General features: G+C 47.8%; 1 protein-coding gene and 2 long non-coding RNA genes across 3 annotated transcripts; 1 reads left to right on the top strand and 2 right to left on the bottom strand.

Moving 5' to 3' along the window:
* Positions 1-3,471: 3,471 nt before the first annotated feature.
* LOC124683918 lies at positions 3,472-4,698 on the bottom strand. Its single transcript, XR_006996861.1, has 3 exons — positions 4,651-4,698; positions 4,434-4,535; positions 3,472-3,767 (listed from the first exon to the last, which is right to left on the bottom strand). It is a non-coding gene; the product is annotated as an uncharacterized LOC124683918 (long non-coding RNA).
* Positions 4,699-6,444: 1,746 nt separating this feature from the next.
* On the bottom strand, positions 6,445-7,904 carry LOC124683917. The gene is made up of 3 exons (XR_006996860.1): positions 7,737-7,904; positions 6,802-7,042; positions 6,445-6,581 (listed from the first exon to the last, which is right to left on the bottom strand). It is a non-coding gene; the product is annotated as an uncharacterized LOC124683917 (long non-coding RNA).
* A 3,138-nt stretch (positions 7,905-11,042) lies between these two features.
* Positions 11,043-15,844, top strand: LOC124683916 (aspartyl protease family protein At5g10770-like). Its single transcript, XM_047218336.1, has 2 exons — positions 11,043-11,428; positions 14,381-15,844. Exons 1-2 carry the CDS (start codon positions 11,239-11,241, stop codon positions 15,691-15,693), a joined length of 1,503 nt encoding a protein of 500 aa, XP_047074292.1. The 5' UTR covers positions 11,043-11,238; the 3' UTR covers positions 15,694-15,844.
* Positions 15,845-20,940: the final 5,096 nt, after the last annotated feature.

The raw sequence follows: 20,940 nt of genomic DNA, 5'->3' as shown, positions 1-20,940 counted from the left end.
TTTGGCTTCGGCCCTCTATCTTAATCAACGTTAATTCGGTAATTGTACTTATAGAACGTGCATTGGATCACGTTTTCGTATGATGCATGGTGTTAGCCTTAGGTTCTATAAGGAGCGGAGATGTCAATGACATGCATACATGCTTACATGCTTGTAAGAAATCATTTCACAATCTGGAAATTCAAAATAAACTTTCTCTCACACTCATAAACCAATTTACTTCCGTCTTCACTATTATGTTTGTATAGACGAGGGCTTTAAAACAAGATCTCATCTTAATAGGTTTTGACGAAAAAATGCCAATTGCTAGATTATACTGTAGCTAACAGCTACTAGTTAACTGTTACTACTCAAATTGTATATAGTTATCGAATAATGTTTACATGTTTTTTCATAGCAATGATCTACATGTTGAGAGAGTGGATATTTGATTCAGTCTAATCACGTAAAGGGTGGCATTATCATCACACAAAGCTTACATGGGTGATAGCAAAGTTAAACAACATGTCAATCATTTGATTTTAACCTGGCAACCAAGTGATCAAATGACTGTAATATGTCAACTAGGTTGAAAAATTATATAATTAAAATATATTAATATGAGATCTAGCGTCGAAGATCTCGTCGCTAAGAAGCTAATCGTGAAAATGAATGTGAATTTCAACTTATGATTCAAGATAAAACATTTTAAAAAAGAAATTATACGTGGCAATGAGCTGCATACATGTGGTGGCATATTAAATCCGTGCCAACAAAACTCTAACCTCGGATACGTGCCCTAGATCAATCTATGTTTCCATTCTATCTTAATTAGCATATCTTTTGGCTGGTTTAAGAAACACATGCAGCGGCAGCGGCAGCGGGGCGCGGGGAAATCGACAGCCAGTGTACGGTGGCGAGGCTACCGGCAAGCGAGGGCATCAAGCAGGTTGGTCGCAGCACCATAGATCAGACCTTCAGGGCACGTTAGAAATTGTAATGTGGACAGCGCTCGCCGTAGAGAAGAGTCAGTGTTCTCCAATTACTGTAGCACTAGATGACCCGTTGCGCTATCGCGCAAATGGCAAAATCAAGTCGGAATTTAAACCATAAGTTTTACCTTATTTTAATATTAAAAATTAACTCGAAATTTAAGTACTTAAATATCTTGCAACACATCATTCCATCATGTGGTATGGTGAAGGAACAAGCAACATCTCCACTGTTTAACAAATGTTAATAAGCTATCTGAAAAAATTATTGCCCTTATACTTTGCTACAAACAAGAATACATGAAAAACTCATTTGCTTCATTTGCCATAACTGAGTCAAACAATCATGAACTTCTACACTATGCTCTTAATACATTTCTTGAAGATTAATTACTGAATAATTTTAAGTTATGAAACCTCATGCTGGTCCTCGCCTCCTTCGACAGAGGACTCGCTGACCACACCGCCTCCAGATCAGGCCTGATTGTTGCCATCGTCCTTGATGATGAGCCCAAGGTAAACCGAGCACGGTGCTGTGCATGGCAAGCCACCGTATGATTCTTCAGATGACATCCGCTCAGCGCAGTCAGTGTCACCTCCCTCGGCAGCAGGCCGCCAGTCTCTTCATGACATGAGCGAAAGTAAGCGCACTGGGGTACTCAGCTGTGGTCAACTGCACCTCTGGCACGCCTGCATTTAGTTAGTTATATAAGCTCCTACGTAATACCACAAATTAACTCAATTTACATATTCACTTTGAGCACTTGACATATTATTTGTAGATTTCTCTTTGCAGTTACAAAGGACCACAAATTAACTCAATTTAGTTAGTTATATAAGCTCCTACGTAATACCACAAATTAACTCAATTTACATATTCACTTCGAGCACTTGACATATTATTTGTAGATTTCCCTTTGCAGTTACAAAGGACCATAGTATCATAAAGTTTGAGAAATAGCAAAACTAAGGTAGGTACTACATGGTGAAGCAAAAAAGATGTTCCAAATTAGCTCACAGTCTCACACTATCTGTAACCTAATTCTGCCATTCACGATCTCCTACAATGCACAAGAGCCCAGTAATCTACATGACATTAACTATGGAAAGCAAACACACACAAAATAATTTCAATTACCCGAAAAGCAGGAACCATTAAAATCTACATTAATTTGTTTGCTGCTTTTACCTTTTATTAGCATAGGGTGCATATATATAATACAAATAGAAAATGGAGTGCCCTGAAAGGATGGAAATATATGAGCATCCCATTTTCATTCTAGATGCATGATGACAATTATCTCACCCTAGGCCATATAGAAAGTGTTTAGGGAGCTTCACCACAGATTATGATATATCATAAAGGATAAATTTGGTGGACGTCCGTTCTTTTAGGAAAGTAAAATTTCAAAGCAACCACTTCAAAATATGCTCGGATTGAGGACACAACACAAACAAAAGTATTTTGAGCTGCATCTTGGAGCATAAGCGAATGTAATGAACAGAAAAATAGGAAAATAGATAAATGGACATGCTACAGCAAGTGCTTTCTTAAACAAAGAAAATTTAAACGGAAACATATGTACAAGGGTAATAAAAATGATTTGCATAGGAGAGACACGCTACTTCAACCCCTGAATCATCTGATGCGAAGAATGCATTGTATGTCAACAAACCACATGTTTCAACAAACAAGGAATATCGGTAGATCAAGGAAATATACCTACTGTTACTCCGATGTCTTATTTCATAAGAAGCATTTGTGAAGTAAAATTATTATTCTCCAGTAAATATACATTAGGATCATCACTAAAAAGCATAGAACAAACACCAGTATGTATACAATTTAGGTTTCCGAATTAATTAAAACCCGAGGACTACAATATTAAAACTTCAGTTCAGTACAACAAATGCAAGAATGACACACCAAAGTTTAGGGAGGATGATTACAGGAGACTGCAGTTATACAATTCCCGTTCCTCTCCAACACCTCCCCAACTATTGCAATGCAGCCTGAAGAACCAAGGAAAAAATTGCCCACACATTATACCTGCATGTTGTAGTAGTTATCAAATCAACACACAGATGGAGTGAGAAAGGAAAGGCCAACCAAGAACTTACCAATAGATCTAAGTCATTATTAATCGTATCATACTTACGTCAATATATCCAACAATACAAAATAGAGAAGGGAGTAAAACCAATTGCCAGAGTGTCATACCCTCATGTAGTGCTGCCACCATTCACAAATACCCAACACAGCTGCTTTTGAAATTGAAAAGAAGTGTTTCATACACCTAAAAGGGAATCGTAATAAGAACTCTACAAAAACAAGAAACAATAGTGCTCTGTCCAAGCGACATTTTAGCTGAACTGTGTTCAGAGGTATATCGTACAGCAATACAATGCATTTTTTTGTATCGGGCTGAACAGAAAGTTGAAGAACACAAAGCAGTGAAGAACAACCTGAAAACAATATGGAATTTGAGCTGCAAAAAAAATACCGAATCAGTCTGGTTCTTTTCTCTCAAGAAGCGTTGTAGCATGATGAAACTTTATATTTGCACATGTGTCACTGGATGGACCATGCAACATGATATATACATACATTATACTTAACTTAAGGTGGCATGGCATCCAAACACAAGTATATGGAAAACCGTGGAGATGGATATTGAAAGAAAACTCTAACCTTGAAATTTGATTATTCAGATTTCTTCCGCACTCTCGACAATAAAAGAAAACATCACTGCTCTCAATGTTTATTAAGCTTGAGCTGAGTTTCAACAGAAATTCCTATTATTAGCAATATATGTTTCTAGTTAATTATAGCGAGCAAGAGAAATAAATTAGGTCCCTATTTTAGAATCACAAATGAACCTGATCGTATACATATAACTTATTATATGCTTTTGTGCTCTATGGTAAAATTGAAGTTCAGAAATCTTATCACATAGTACCATAAAAATCAGAAATGTGCACCAAACTGAGTATTGTTATATTCAACATACGCTCAAATTAACAGATAGATTTTGTTTCTTTTTCAAAATGGCAAAGTGGGATAGGCCAGATGCACCATATATTATTTTCCTCTGCACTATCTAATCCGTCGTCGTCCTCCATGTTTTTTCAGGACTTTCACAGCAAACTCCAACCCACCAGATTTATACATATGAACTTAGTGGTGGGGTATGAGCACTTACGCACATCAGTTCAAGGTTATGTGGAACTCAAGAGGCAAATTGTTATTAAACCTCAAAAATGTAAAGAGCAGAAGACAGTCAGTGTTTTGCAAAGAGTAAACAACGCAAACTAAAAAGTACGAAAAAACAACAGGAACGTTTCTAAGCAAATAGTGTTTGTCTTTCATTGAATCCATATTCATGTCCTTTAGGAGAAACAGTGGATTAAGGCAATCAACTTTAAAACAACAATTGGATGATTCAAATAGTGTACACTTACCACAACCAGTCCCTGGACAGCTTATTTGATTTTCTCATTAGTTGGTTCATTCGACAGGCAAGCAAGGTCTTCACCGACCTCTATCCCCAGCATTCCTGGCTGCTGCATGATGAGAAAAGAAAGAGATTAGATGTAGTCTGTAGAAGGCCTGGAGGTCAAAACAAAGTCAATATAGTACACAAGAGGGGGGAAACAAAAATGTGGAGGTTGAGCAAACCTGCAGCAGCAATATTCAACATGGATAGCAATGTTGGTTGCTACCGTGTAGCGTGCTTCAGGCTCCAGTTGAGACGACACACTCCCAAGCTACAGGTGGGTATAGGCAGAATCATCGAATGGATGTTCCGACAACGCATGTGGTTAGCACCACGGGGTCGCCTAGAGCGGCGATGATATGCTACCACAATAACACCGTGTGGGAGGCACTGCGACATCCACGCGGCGACGGTTCCCTTGTGTCGTCCTCTTTTTCTTCCAGGAGCGCACCTGGCTCATCACAAAAACTCTCGCTTGGTCAACAGCTGTGCCGTAAGCCGAGCTCTTGATAGGAATCCAAGAGAGGTGGCCTGGATCCAAGCACACTCAGTCTATGCATACCTAGAAGGGTTTTCCAATAAGTTTATACATGCCAAAAATCTGCTAGCTTCCACCAACAAAAGTGATGTATAGAAAACAAAGTAATCACATATCAGCATATAACATATTGTGTGGGTAAAGTCAGACCAGAATAACTCTATTTGCTGAATTTAAGTCCATTAGCTCAGCCAAACATAAAGAATTTCATTTTGGTATACACTTTATTGGACAGAATCGTTTGAAACTCACTTTAAATTTTGAATCGCCAACAGATGTCTCATGAGTTTAGATGCAACCAACAAACTATTTAGCATATGACCTACACTATGATCAAACTTTGATTGTTTGCTGAAAATAACAGAAGAGGGATACATAATATCAATTCTTCAGGTTCATTGGAACGTATGAAATAACAGAAGGCCTGAAGCAAACAAGGCATAAATCAATAATATGATGCTTGTTCCAGTAAGCAAACAAGGCAGAAAAAAACTAAACAAAATACTTATTTTATTGGTCTCATGTGAGAGCCAACTCCTACAATTCTATTTTATTCCCATAGAGCAGAGATGTCATCAGAATTATTTAACTAACCGGTTAATACATAGCAAGTATAGGCAACCAATATGACTAAGCATTATGCTATTAAAATGGGAATATATATCAATTATGTTGATTCAAAAGATTTTCCTCATCTACAGAGAACAGAACCTTGACCATATCAAGAATATTTCTAGCGCTGGATCTCTGTTTGCACAAAACAAAATGATAATAGCCTGGGTAGGAATAGTTCCTCCATCAAGATTACCTATTTATCCAAGGGGTTTCCTAATAAAGGTTTAGTTTTGTATCAAAATCTTACCTTTCAGGTACAAGCATACATCTATAAAATTTATGAAATTCAAAAGAGAAGCATAAAAGCAGTATTACTCAGGGAGCATGACCTGGCTGGGCCGACTCATCGAGCTGCAACACATGCCGTTATGTCACCCCAACCAATGGCATATCTTCTTCGAATGAATAGTGAATAAAATGTCACTGGACCAGATAGCAAAATACGTAGTTCAATACTAAGAATTGGTTGTTAAGGGGAAACACAGGTTCCAGTAGTCTTTCAAAGAAAAAGCAAAAGCACCTCCAGGAAAGAAAGAAAATAAACCTCGATATTCGGCTGTACATTTTGACATGGGCACACGGCCTCAGCTTCATTTCTCCTTCCACCATTTCAAATCCACCAACACCGTCCAAATTCCTTAAAACAAAGCTTTATTATCCCAACATAAACAGACATACCAGGCATCACTGAACTACTGCTCAAGGATGTGCTCTTCGTCCTTCTCTGCACATTTATACTTGACGCCTTGATGCCCAGGTAGTCCAATTACACCGACCAGTAATCCTCCATGCTCATGTAAGCCTTATTTCTCATTATAAGCACGCATGTGTTGTATCAAAAATAAGCAAGGACATACCAACCAACCCAACACGGAAAAACCACATAACTCAGTATGAGCAAAATAATCATCTAAGGGGCGAAAAGAACATAACACATGGGGGCGGCCACCGAACATAATCCTGTACAACCAAAATAGCAATTCTCAGAACCATAGAATTTTGCACATGTATCATATATAATTCATGGATCAGCAGTGTGGCTTCTTCGTAGAATATAAATGCGAAAAGAACAAGCAAGACAAGTAGTACAATAGGGCCCTGCATATTATGGATCAGAATCAATGAATTCCCACCTTGTAATAATCAAGCTCTCTAAAAAGCAACACGTGTGAATGGTTACCTTGGCAGCATTGCTCCGCAAGAATTCGACAGGTAAGGATGGTTGCTCATGTTCTTGCCAAGAGGATAAAATTTCAGGCTATCAGTGTGCCACCAGGATCAATGAAGAACTCTGAAGAGTCACCAAAACTTGCAAAATGTGGCTCCGTTTTCAAAGTACAACATAGCCTTGTTGTCAACAATGAGCTCACCAAATGGCTGGAATAGGCTTTAGCAATGGCATCCCTGCCGTTGTTCGCAACCTAGAAAATAGATGTGTGTAGAACTTTCAGTGCACAGAAGTATTGGATGCATTCGAACAAAACTGCATGCATAATAATCTTTTCCATGGTATATTAGCATGTGATCCACCAAACTAAACTGAAAGACTGATTTAGAGTTGTCAAAGTATTAGAGGCTAGTGTTCCAGAAAAATGATAGCACACAACCTATGGCCTGGGATTAAGAAATTCTACAGTCAGCACTAACACTAACAGCTATGTATTTACATTTGTACCTTTCTTTTGTAGTAGTTGGGACACTACGCTTAATAAATCAGTACCTTGGTTTTTCTTTCCAATTTAGATATGGTAGCAAAGCACTCCCCAATTTCTGATTGGTTGCACCTGCAAGTGAACAACTCATCAGCACCCGAGGTCACCGGCCTCCCCGCGCTGCCACCGCCATCGTGCCAGTGCCTCGGCAGCCACCGTCCATGTGCATCCGGTGGTCAGGTCCGGGGTGGCTGGGTATTCTACCAACATTTATAGGAGTGGCGCGACGCGAGCACGTACCCTCACTGTCTCAAACAAATGGTCCCACGCAAGCATGGGCCCAACCGTCATTCCTAGAGCGGGCCTCCACAGCAGCGGCGCCGCGTGTTAAGCAACATTTGGCTACTCGATGCAAGTGTAACCACAAAAGTCAGAGAGCAAAAAATGCAGAGCTGTTCAGTACCTGGACATACACATCGTCATCAAGCATGTAGACTATATTGTCGATCTGCACACAGCGGTAGTGACACCGCGCCTTGACGTCCTCCTCCTCATCTGGCCTGCGCGAAACACAACACGAGATGGAAAATATTTAACACAAAAATAACCGAGTGAGCGCTGGAGATCTGGAATGGAAACAGTAGGAAGGACATGTTACCTCACGGGCGCCGCTGGTAGCGCTTCGGCCACTTCGTGCACGCCTCGTAGGTGGGGAAGGGCTCCCTGACGAAATCTAGATCCTTGTCGCCGACGGCTGCCTTCCTAGCCTTGGTCGGCCGAACGACTGGTCAGATGAGGACCCCCACTCCCCGCCGCTTCCGCCCTCCTACACCGTCGTCGCCGTGTCCGATGCCGCCTAGTACTTCCAATCGCGTGACGCAGAGAGTAACTTCGAGCTCGCGGTAGGCGGCCCTGCTCATCGCTGGACCATCCAGTCCGTCCTCCCCCACTCGCCGCCGTCCCCTTCCAATCCGTCCGCCGCCGCCATCGGAGCTCCTGCAGCGACCGGGTGTGGTTAGTTTTGATGTGGTGCATTAGCTGTCACAACCTTGCACACGTTTCATCAGGGTTTCTGGGTCAAAGCAGATATATTTTAACACAAAAGACTGAATCAATGCACACGTTTAACAGAATATGGAACTGGTTAGCAACTTCAAATCCCAAACCCATACGTAGAAAGCAGAGGTTATGGAATATGTAGACCTCACCTCAGTTTTCAAACACCTGTTGTGCATCCTGCAGATCATCAGAGTGACAAGAGTCGTAGGAGATGATATGTGTGTCCAATGTCTGAATCTTTGACCAGCAGAAGCTTCCCTTCATCTTTCCAGGCTGACAAAACAGGATGAATATTAGTAATTAAAATAATACAAAAATGCATTTTGATATCTATTTAAGCAATTTAAAAGAAAGTGTGTGTGACAGTACAAGATTGCATTACAATATTAATTAGCAATCTGTAAAGCACGCACTGAGATTGTCAATCAAGGGAACAGTAATCACACAATAGAAAGTCAAAATTTACTAAACACAACTTACAGGTGTGCTAACATTTGCTTGCAAGATACCATATCTTCTATCTTTTCAATAGACTATCTACAACCAAGCTCACTGTTTCTTTGGAAAGCTTTGAATAGTATGACCTGTAAGGTTTAAATTAGAGTTCTTTGCATTGCACTGCTAAATAATGAAAATGAAGCTTACTCGGAACAAAGAAATGGTATGTTCTGGCCATAACACAAATGTGGCTATAAGATACAAATTCGTAGAACCTAAAACAATATTATGTGTGTTTTCATAAGGATTATTATTACCTTGTTCGCATTCTGAAACGGTCTGGTCAAAGGAGACCTGGTACCATGAACACTTCCTAAATAACAGCCTCCCATCCTGACTGGAAGCAATAGCATTGGGAAACCTCTTCGTGCTAGGGATGAGTTAATGGGAAGAGGAAGGGCAATAAATAAATAAAAACATTTACACATAGGGTGGAGTTCCTAAATTGAAAAGAGGAACTCACACATTAACCCTGAAAGAAGCAGCCTAATAACAAAGAGCAAGTTGAACGCATGCAAATCCGCCTAGTCACTGAAGTAGCTAGCTAATAATTTTATAGAAGGCTTTGAAAACTCCAAGATCAGCGTACAAACCCTATCCATATATATTTGACTAACAAGCACCGGAAGGTTGAATATTTATAGCATATATATGTACTAATCCACCCTCGAATTGGTTCATGCAAGCATCAATAGCAAGAATTTCAGTGAGACAACAAGTTGCAATACCGCATTACTTTAACCCAGGAATGACTGTGGGAGCTTGATCCATCAAAGGCCTCACATGATTAAGAATTCACCTGCATATACACAAGAAACTCCAAGCTCGAAATATGCATCAGGTCCATCTGAACAAATGCATCAAGACCATCTCAACAAATGCATCTCTCCTTGTCTATAGAAATTGCAGAACCAACCAATCGATATAAGTAGAAGACCTGGAAAAAAAAGTGTATAGCAGCTTACGTTTGAGGTAGCAGTAGACAAGGTCCTCGTAGATGGGGCTAACAAGTTGGAGACGACCAAGACTGCAGCGCGGAGACGAGCACCTAGACAGAGAGACAGCGGCGCGCCTGGTTGGGCGGAGATGCGGTAATGCATCAGAGCTTGAGCAATGCATCAGAGCTTAAGCTCGATCTCCGCCGATGGTTGGTCCGCCACCGCAGCGAGCCATCCTCCTACGGTTGGACAGCAGATGCGAGCGTGCTGGAAGGTTGAAGGGCTCCAGCCGCGCCTAGCACAAGGTCTGAAGGCGGTGGAGGACGATGCCGCCGCCTCCCAGACTCGTGCAACCTCTCCTGTCGCTGGCTTGGAAGGAGGGCAGCAGAGCGGCGGGAAGGCATGGTGATCGGCGTGGCAGCCGGCCGGCCTGCAACCTCCACGACGCAGCCTCCAAATCCCGCCCTCCACGAAGATTGGAAACCGCGCGGCCGCCGGCAGGATCCACGACGACGACGTGCGGGAGGAGGAAGGGCCGCGGAGGTAAGGGATGGAAGCCGCGCGGCAGCTGTCCCGTCCGGCCCCGTCTGCTCTCCTGCAGCTCGCCTCCAGCAGGAGGATGCGCAGAGAGGCCGCCGGCGTCGGGGAGGCGCGAGCAGGTCGCGGCGGCCAAGGGCGCCGTGCGCAGCCGGCGCGGCGCCGCCGCACGGAAGCCCGCCTGCGTGCGGTCTCCCGTCCGTCTCCATGCCGGGGAGAGCGGCGCGCCACCATTGGAGAGGAGGAGAGAGGAGAAAGGGGGATTGGGTGGAAATGAGGCCCGGGGATTGGAGGAGCGATCTAGGGTTTCACCCGTGCCCTGTGGAGAGGAAAAACAAGGCGACTGAAGGAACGGGCGTGTCTGCCTCTCGTCATCGGGGCCCGCACATGGCCGGTCCCACGCGTCATGGAGCCTTTCCAAAGCCGAAGGAGTGAGAAACATTTTGACCGATTCAACGGCTGTGGTGAAAAGTGGGATAGAAGATTTACTGTACAGAGGCAAACGTGTGACCCAGATTGATTTGCCCCTTTGGATGGGCTGGTTGGCCGGGTACTCTAGCATCATTTATAGGAGAAATACAGGTCTGTAGCCATCTGAAAGCAACCCTGCAGCGTCCAATAACTCATCCCTAGATGCAAGGATGAAGGATGACATGCCGTCACGATTTCAGTTTCAATCAGTGGCTGTGGCGACCTCGTCCTTCCAGTGTTAAGCTTGCACTTGTTCCTCCAGGTCCACGTACAGAGACGCCGGTCAGCAGAGTCTGCCGGAGACCGGAGTAGTGTGGTAGGCAACGCCAAGCAACAGCCAGTGCGCACGTCTCCTATCGTATCAGCAGCCGGCCCCAGGCTATATATATGTGATCGTTTGTGTTCACCCTCCACTCACCAAGCCGCCCCACTACCTGACGGTGCCACTTGTGCGATCCTGCCATGGCCGCTGCTGTCTTGTCTTCTCGCCGCCGCGGCCATGGCTGCTTCGTTCGCCTGGTCGCTGCCGCAGCCGTTGTTGCGGCATTCGGGCTCGGGGCTGCTCGTGCTGAGGTGGGGAGCTCCGGTGATGATCGCGTGCTGCTCAACGTGGAGTCCCTCTTCCCCGGCCCGTCCTGCGCCGCGCCACAAGGTTAAGCCCCTTCCTTGGCCCAGCTCCACCACATCCATGATCCATCATCAAGTTGGCTGGTTGCTTTCTTCTGTTGACTAGTAGCTAGCTCCTGCTTCCGATCATGCTGGGATGGCTCGTGTGTTGATTCTTTGTTATCTGGATTACTTAAGTGTGGTTTGATTTCTATAGTTTTAGATACACATAATGACACAATAGAGTGATATTGAAGTGTGTTTTTTCTCATGACAACCCTGGTCTTAGAGCAGGTCTAACAGACCCCGTAAAAGGGGCAAACCCGTATAATAACCGCCGGTTTGAGGGTTTCGGCTCTACCCGGCCGTCTAGCACGCCCCGTAAAAACGCCCCCCGAATCATTTTTTGCTGTTTTCGAGTACGGGGCGGGTCCTCGCCCCTACTTGTGCGGGGTGGGAGCGGGGATAGTGGGCGAAGCCAGCATCCCAATTCCAAAGCGCGCGCGGACATTTCGGTTCCCCCCACCCGTTTTCCCCGCGCGCCGCCGCCGCCACCCGCGCGCCGCCGCCGCAATCCGTCAGATCCGTGCCCCTCCGCCGTCCGCCCAGCCTCGTCGAGGTTCTTCGACGCCCGCCGCACCTCCGCCGCTCCCCCGCCGAAGTTCCGCGTCCCTCCGCGCGCGCCGCCCGCCCTCCCACCGTGGTCTTCTCCGCCGGTGAGTATTCCGCCGCGTTCTTCTTCGTTGCCGCCGGTAAATTGGTCGGATTTGGGGCTGATGTATGGTACACCGTGGTAGATGGCTTCGGAGGATGTGCACATGGCGGATTTGGACGCGACGACCACCGATTGGTCGTCGTCGGATTCCGGCGATTCGGATATCGACGAGCTGCTCAACGACGATGAGATGGAGATGATGCTGCTCCTGTTCGGATTGAAGCAAACGGAGGACCGCATGAAGCTGCTGGATCAGCGGAAAGGATCCGTGATGGGGCGTATGTGCATTCCGCGGAACCGCGCGCTCGGCCACGAGCAGACTGATGCAAGATTATTTCGCCGAGGTACCGACCTATCCTCCCCGCCTCTTCCGTAGACGGTACCGAATGCGTAGGACTTTGTTCGAGAAAATCGTCAAAGATTGCGAGGCAAATTGCGACTATTCAAGCAAAAAAGAAATGCTGCCCAAGTCATGGGATTTAGCCCATACCAAAAAATTTCTGCCGCCATGAGGGTTATTGCCTACGGTATACCAGCAGATTATACCGATGAGTACCTTCGCATTGGTGTGCAAACAACCACGGATTGCGTGCGTATGTTTGCCAAGATGGTGATCAAGTTGTATGGAGAGATGTATCTCCGAGCTCCAAATGAGGATGATACAAAAAGGCTCATGGAGATCAATGAAAAGAGGGGTGGCCGGGGATGCTTGGTAGTTTGGATTGCATGCATTGGACATGGAAAAATTGTCCAAAAGCATGGCATGGCATGTATTGTGGCAAAAGCCGTGATGCTACCATTGTTCTTGAAGCTGTGGCCTCTCAAGACTTATGGATTTGGCATGCTTTTTTTGGATTGCCGGGGACACTCAACGACATCAACATCTTGAATAGATCCCCTTTGTTTGCAAGACTAGTTAAGGGTGATGCTCCACCTTGTAACTACAAAGTTATGAACAATGAGTACACCATGGGGTACTATCTCACGAGATGGTATTTACCCTAACTATGCAACCCTTGTCAAGTCCATAAAAGAGAAAAAGGACAGGCCTTTGACAAGAAAGGAAGCTTGCTTCACCAGAAATCAAGAGGCATGCCGCAAGGATATTGAGAGAGCTTTTGGTGTCCTTCAAGCAAGGTTTGCAATTGTCAGGGTCCTGCTAGGTTTTGGGACAAGGAAACTCTTGTTGATGTCATGACATGTTGTGTGATTCTTCACAACATGATCATTGAAGATGAAAGAGGTTTAAACTTGCCATGTTTCTATGACAATGTTGGCACCCGAGTGCAGCCCGAGAGGAACCCCGATCGGCTTGAAGCTTTTCTTGCAGCTCATCGAGGCATTGAAAATGCCGAGACTCATCACCAACTCACCCAAGATCTGATTGATCACCATTGGCAGTTGCATGGCCAATGAGTTTTTACATTCATTTTCCATTGTTGTATGTGTGGAACATTCATTTCCTATTTGTTGTATGTGTGAAACATTTGTTATTTGTTTAATTCTTCCATTAGAACATTTGTTGACATTTCCGACAAACATTATTGTAATAATTAAGATGATTATTGTGTGATGTAAAACATTTATTTTATGTGAATGGTGTGTTGGTTCTAATATGCAATTTGTCAAAAAACCCTGTTTTGAGGGGCCAAAAACTCGGGCGAGCTAGCAGACCCCGTATCCCCACCCCGATACGGGGTCTGCTAGCTCGCCCGAGTTTTTGGCCGGCGAAAACCGGATACAGGGCCCTCTACTCGCGTTTTAAGGGGCGAAAAAATACGGGGCCTGTTAGACATGCTCTTAAGAACTGCTGAATAAGAAACTCAGGAAATGAGAGAAAATCCATGCAAGTAAATTTACAAAGTTCCTGAGCATGTGGCGGCAGCTGGTGAAAACTGGAGTGCAACTTTAGATAAGTCATTCACAGCTCAAAGTAGGTAACTTGAAAAAAATATGTTTACTTCACAAGAATAGCTGAAAGTGAGCAGACATACCTGTGTTGTCTATTACTGCCGTTTTTTTTTTGTCTGGTCGAACATGACCAGGTAGTTAGAGTGACAAGCTGACAATGCAAGACCACTAGCTACATGACCAAGTCTGAGTGTGACAATGACATATGGCTCGATTTCATCGATTATTACAACTCTAATTCAAGAAATCATTTACTAGAACAAGTAGTTAACTGCCATCCTGAATTTTATCTAGCATTCCGCAAGAAAAGGTAAATTTTGAATTTTTCCTGAATTTTCTAACACTAGCTCGAACATGTCCCTGAAAATACAGAGCACAAACCCAACGCCGCGACGTCAGCGAGGATGAGGATCGTCCACCGGCACGGTCCGTGTTCCCCTCTGGCCGACGCGCACGGGAAGCCGCCGTCCCACGCCGAGATCCTCGCCGCCGACCAGAACCGCGTCGAGTCGATCCAGCACCGTGCGTCCGCGACAACGACAGACAAACTGACGAAGAGCACTGCACCTGTCCAGGCAGCCCTAAAGAAGAACCCTGCAGGGCACTCGACGTCCTCCTCCACCCCGTCGCTGCCGGCGTCATCGGGGCGCGCGCTGGGAACGGGCAACTACGTGGTGACCATCGGGCTGGGCACGCCGGCATCGCCGTACACGGTGGTGTTCGACACCGGCAGCGACACCACGTGGGTGCAGTGCCGCCCCTGCGTGGTCAAGTGCTACAAGCAGAAGCAGCCGCTCTTCGACCCGGCCAAGTCGTCCACCTACGCCAACATCTCCTGCGCGGACCCCGCCTGCGCCGACCTCGACCAGAGCGGCTGCTCCGGCGGGCACTGCCTGTACGGCCTCCAGTACGGCGACGGCTCCTCTACCGTCGGCTTCTACGCCCAGGACACCCTCACCATCGCGCACGACGCCATCAAGGGGTTCCGGTTCGGGTGCGGGGAGAAGAACAGCGGCCTGTTCGGGAAGGCGGCCGGCCTCATGGGGCTCGGCCGCGGGAGCACGTCGCTGACGGTGCAGGCGTCCGGCAAGTACGGCGGCGCCTTCGCGTACTGCCTCCCGGCGTCGTCGTCGGGGACGACGGGGCATCTTGACTTCGGCCCCGGCGCGGCCCCGGCCAACGCGAAGCTGACGCCCATGCTGACCGACAAAGGGAACACGTTCTACTTCGTTGGCCTCACGGGCATCCGCGTCGGCGGGGAGCAGCTGTCCATCCCGGAGACCGTCTTCTCCACGGGCGGCACGATTGTGGACTCGGGCACGGTGATCACGCGGCTCCCGGCGACCGCCAACGCCGCGCTGTCGTCGGCGTTCGACAAGGCCATGGCGGCGAAAGGGTACAAGAAGGCGCCGGCGTTCTCGATCCTCGACACGTGCTACGACTTCACGGGGATCAGCGAGGCGACGCTGCCGGCGGTGTCGCTCGTGTTCCAGGGCGGCGCGATCCTCGACGTGGACGCGTCGGGGATCATGTTCGCGGTCACGCCGGCGCAGGTGTGCCTGGCGTTTGCGTCCAACGGCGACGACACCAGCGTCGGCATCATCGGGAACACGCAGCAGAAGACCCACGCCGTGCTCTTCGACCTCGGCAAGAAGACCGTCGGCTTTGCGCCCGGTGCCTGCTAATTCATCATTGGTTTGAGCTCCTGCTGATTATTGGACAACTAAGCTGCGTCCAAAACACCAAGTAGACAGTGATTACTATACTAGTACACATAAATAATTAAATACTGCGGCACTGCGATGAAATTTGTATACTTCGACACAAGCAAAGAGACAGACTTTATCGAAAAAAAGCAAAGAGACAGAGAAGTGGTGACTACATGTTTTCGCTCTTTTATTGAACATATTTTTTTACGAATTTACTAATTCTCAGCTAGCTGGAAAATAACTCAAATGCTCAATCTAGTTTACAACCAACTGATTTGTATCGCGATTCGTACGCTTCATTAGTTAGAAGTGAAGTAGCAATTAAGATTTTCATCCATTTTTTTTTTGAAGAATCAACGGGGGGCGATCGCCCACCTGAACTCAGTTTTCATTAATTAACGGGGGTTACAAAGGGTGCGAAGCCAGGGGGGCGTAAGCCAACAATCCTGGGTCGGGGAGGCGGCATACCGCGCTCAACACGAAGGGGAGCAGCTAGAGGAGGGGTACAAGTGTTTAAGGGGCTAAGAGATAGATCCACACCAAGCTAGCAGGGGGCTCGTGTCGACACTGGGAGGGGCGCGGACGATCCACATGCGGAGGTGGTCGGCTACCATATCCAGCACGCGCAGGGTAGACATAAGATCCGCGTCGAAGACCATTCTATTCCGGGATTTCCAGATGGACCACAGCAAGGCAAGGATGGCGGTGTTACGCGCTTTCGGGTGCATGGGGGGCAAGTCTTCAGAGAGAGCATCGAGGAGGCCCAACACGTCATCATCGGCCCGGGGGCGCCCGAGGGAGAGATGATATTCCACAAGGGGCGGAGGCGGGGGCAGCCAACGAACAGGTGCGAGATGTCTTCGGGCTGGCCGGGGCGAAGGGGCAATCCGTGGAGGGCACACACCCGAGACGATGCAGCGAGCGCACGCGTCCTTGTTTTCCGGAGGCGCATGATCCGGAAGAACACTTTCACCTTGAGGGGCGCGAAGCAGTTCCAGTTGACGTCCTGGCCCGGGACGACACAACCGGAGGCGTGAAGAGCTTGGTAGACACACCCTGTGGAGAAGTCGACAGATGGGCCGAGGGCGACGAAACGGACGTCCGGTGACGCCGCGAGGGAGATCCGAGAGAGGCAAGCATGTACAAACTCCATCTCCCCGGAGGCTGCCGCAGACACCCGGTGAGCGAGCGGGATCTCCACGGTTCCGCTTTCAAGGGCATCGGCGACGGTGGCGAGGGGGCGGAGACAGTGCGAGAAAGCTGCGGGGAGAGCCGCCGACAGGGGGCCCGAGCTGGGTCCAAGCGTCATGCCAGAGCGACGTGGAGTGCCCGTCGCGGGGCTCGACTCTCGTAATGGAGCGGTACAGTGGGATAAGCGATTGGAAGCATTTCCAAGCGGGGGTGGCCGCCTGAGGGTGTTCACCAAGATAACCGCGCTTTATCCATCTGGTCCACGGAGAGTCCCGCCCCGAGAATAGCCCATGGACCGCTTTCAGCGAGGAGGCACTTATTTTGAAGTCCAAGGTCAACAACTCCAAGCCCGCCTTCGGATCTCAGCCGGCACACATAGTCCCGGGCGACCCGGCAATCGCCACCGGAACATTTCTCTTTTGCTTTCCAGAACATCGATCTTCGGGGCCTGTCCATCTTCGCGAGCGTCCCTTTAGGGATCGGCAGAACAGACATGGCAAACGACGGGAGAGCAGACAACACCGCAGTAGTGAGAGTGAGACGCCCACCGATGGGAAGCAGGGATGTCCGCCAACCTGGAATGCGTTTGGAGATCTTAACAGATAAAAATTCCGGTGCGGCGGCAGGGAGCTTGCGGTCCGAGAGCGGCGGACCAAGGTATGTCCGGGGGAAGGACGAGACGGGGCAGCCGAGGATGCCCGCTAGTTCCGAGCCAGTTCAGCCGAGACGCCGCCAACGGGTACAAACGTGCTCTTGTGAAAATTGATGTGGAGACCGGTGGCGTGCGAGAAGAGGTCCAGAATCTCACGGAGGCGACGGACCTGGGAGTGTTCAGCTCTCAAAATCAGCAAGGTATCATCGGCATACTGGATCACGGGGCATGGGAGATCGTCGACAAGGGGGTGCAATAGACGGACACCGCCCCCTTCCATGGCGATGAGGCTGGGGAGCAAGTCAGCGACGGCCAAGTACAGGTAGGGGGACAACGGATCTCCTTGGCGTAACCCATTCTTGCATGTAATCCATCGCCCAGGAACACCATTGAGCAGCACAGCAGTCCGTCCGGTGTTAAGAATAGAAGAAATCCAGGACCGAAAGAGGGGCCCGAGTCCACGAGCATCCAAAATGGCGTCTAAAGCCTCCCAGTTGACAGAGTCAAATGCCGGATTAAAGTCGAGCTTGAGCACCACTGCCGGAGAACTTCGGACCTGACAGCTCTGGACCACGTCGGCTGCGTAGAGGAAGTTGTCAACAATATTCCGCCCTTTGACAAACCCAGACTGCTCAAAGGAGATGAGGCGCTCTATGAAGTGTTGGAGTCTTGTTGTGAGGATCCGAGTGACAATTTTCATTACACAATTCTGGAGTGAGATGCGGCGAAAGCCGTCGGCAGTGAGCACCTCATCCTTCTTTGGGATTAAGGAAATAAATGCCCGATTGAGCCCGTCGAGGGGGGCAACCCCATCGAGATGGGGCGAAAGATTTTCATCCATAAATAAGGTCTGCAACTCGAATTTTTTCTGTTGCAAATGGGTTGCACCTAGAATTTCTCAGTTGCAAGCCGAGTTACAGTCGTGATTTTTCCTATTGCAAATTGAACTATAACTTAAAATTTTAAATAGAAAGTAAGCTCTAACAGAAAATATGGTTCACACTACAAATTATGGGATGACATCACTTGACTAAAAGTTTGTCACGTCAATTTTCTTTTTTAACTTAGGCATACTTAACAGGGAAGAGCGTGAAAGGATTCACACAAGCAAGATACAAGCAAGTATGTTCCTTCCTGGGCATCTCTGAAATTACACATCTGACTATTAAGTTCCTGGAATGAATCTTAGTTGCTAGTCTAGCTTGATAGTGGGCTTTCACATTGGAGCTTCCGTGGAGATGTGCAAACTTGTTGACCTGAAAGGTGCTGCTCACGTAAATTCTTGCAACGAGTGTGGCATGACTGAATCTTAGTTGCTAGTATAGTTTGATGATGGGCTTTCACATTGGAACTTCTGTGGAGATGTGCAAACATGTTGGCCTGAAACATGATGTTCGCGCAAATTCTTGAAACGAGTGTGGCATGAATCATGATCAACCAGTGTCCCGGCGCAACAGTGATGTCGTTACTAGCGGTTGTCAAAGAGGTTCTTTGTACTGCTGATGATAATTATTACTTGTAATATAGATCAGTGGATTTTTCCACAAAAAATAAATAAACCAGATAGTCAGAGTAGAAGTGAAGCACCTGTAGTTGAAGCCTTGAAGGGCTCTTGCTTTCTTTGTGGCTAGCTCAAGGGTCTAAGCTTTTGCATCTAGGGGAGATTAGAAAATCACATAACTAGCAAACCATCAATTCACAACTCTTTCATCCGCCGCCGGGGTCTAACCCTACCTCCTCCTCTCCCGCCCCTCCCGGGTGGCGGCGGAGAATCCACCCGCCCCGTGCAGCCGCCCCCCCGACCGCTGCCCCACAGCCGCCGCTGCTGCCGGCCTCGTCCCTAGCCCCGGCCCCGGCCTCGGCCCCGGCTCCGGCCCCGGCCTCGGCCCCGGCTCCGGCCCCGGCCACAGCCCTGGCCCCGGCCTCGGTGGCGATGGCGGCGCCCCATCCGTCGAACGACGAGGGGGGGGGAGAGGGTTTCCGTGGTGGCGTTCCATGGGAGGTGATGAAGCGCCGGTGGAGGAAGCCGGGCGACACGACTACTTGGCCGGGGCCTGATGCTCTCCTTCGGTAGCCATGGAGGATTCGGTGGAGCGGTGGCGGCCTCCTCCCCCGGTGACGGTTCGGCGGTGGTACGCATGATCTGCGCCGTCGTCCTCTTCCCTGGTGATCCGGCAGGAGGGACTGGCGGCGTGGGGGTTGTTGGTCTTGCTTTGTTTTTGGTGGCGGTCCTCGGGTTTCTTTCAAGCGAAGATGAAGATCTACCGGAGGTCAGTTTGCCTTGATCTGGCTAGAGAGATGAGTTTCGGAAAGCTCCGCCGATGAATGGAGCAGTGCATCTTTTGCGTGGAGTTTGCTGGATCGGGTGGTATTCGGTCGCGCGCACCCATATTTTTATTCCGACCGTTTGGTTCCGGAGGGAGCGGCGCGAAGCTCTATTCTGTGTTGATATAAGGTGAATTTTTGGCCCATGGTGAAGTCAGAAGAAGGAATATCATGAAGGCCGGATTGGTGGACTGGCTAAATGAGGTTCGAGTCTCCGTGATGTTGAGGGATTCGCTTGGTGTTCCGGGCTCCACATCAGTGGTATGCATATGGGGACGGCAGCACATGTGAAGTTCAGAGTCTTACCTCTTAGGGTGAAAACCCAAGGTCTGGCCTTAACTGGTTGTGTCTGGCAATGACCATGTTAGAGGCATTGTTTTGAGAGTGGGAACTATCTTCAGGGTGAAAACCTAAGACATTTGGTCGGGCAACGACGACGCTGGTGCATTGTTCCCTTCTTGGAGGCATCTCTTTTGGAGAGTCTGTATTTCAGGTGTTGTCACGGTGGTGGTTGTATTGCTGTTGCTAGGTCTAGAATGCTGTAGCGGGACTTTTATTTCTTAGTTTTCTATACTCTTTTTTGGCTGTGTGCATCCGTACTTCCACTGGGATGGGGTGTTGTTGCAGAGGTCGGGTGTAATTGATATCTTTTGATACAAATATATTCCCTTTATCGAAAAAAAATCTCGGGGAGATGATGTTGGAGGCGACATGGCCGAGACATATAACTGCTTTGCATGTGGGTTGCGCTCTGCTGGCGTGTAAGACACACGTCTGTTGGGAACCCCAAGAGGAAGGTGTGATGCGTACAGCAGCGAGTTTTCCCTCAGTATGAAACCAACTTATCGAACCAGTAGGAGTCAAGGAACACGTGAAGGTTGTTGGTGACGGAGTGTAGTGCGGCGCAACACCAGGGATTCCGGCGCCAACGTGGAACCTGCACAACACAATCACAATACTTTTCCCCAACTTAACAGTGAGGTTGTCAATCTCACCGGCTTGCTGTAAACAAAGGATTAAACGTATGGTGTGGAAAATGATGTTTGTTTGCGAAG

Source organism: Lolium rigidum, chromosome 1 (genome assembly GCF_022539505.1).
Source record: "Lolium rigidum isolate FL_2022 chromosome 1, APGP_CSIRO_Lrig_0.1, whole genome shotgun sequence".
NCBI lineage: Eukaryota > Viridiplantae > Streptophyta > Magnoliopsida > Poales > Poaceae > Lolium > Lolium rigidum.
Note: the sequence above shows the minus strand (reverse complement) of the source record. Positions and strands in the feature narration are given on the sequence as shown.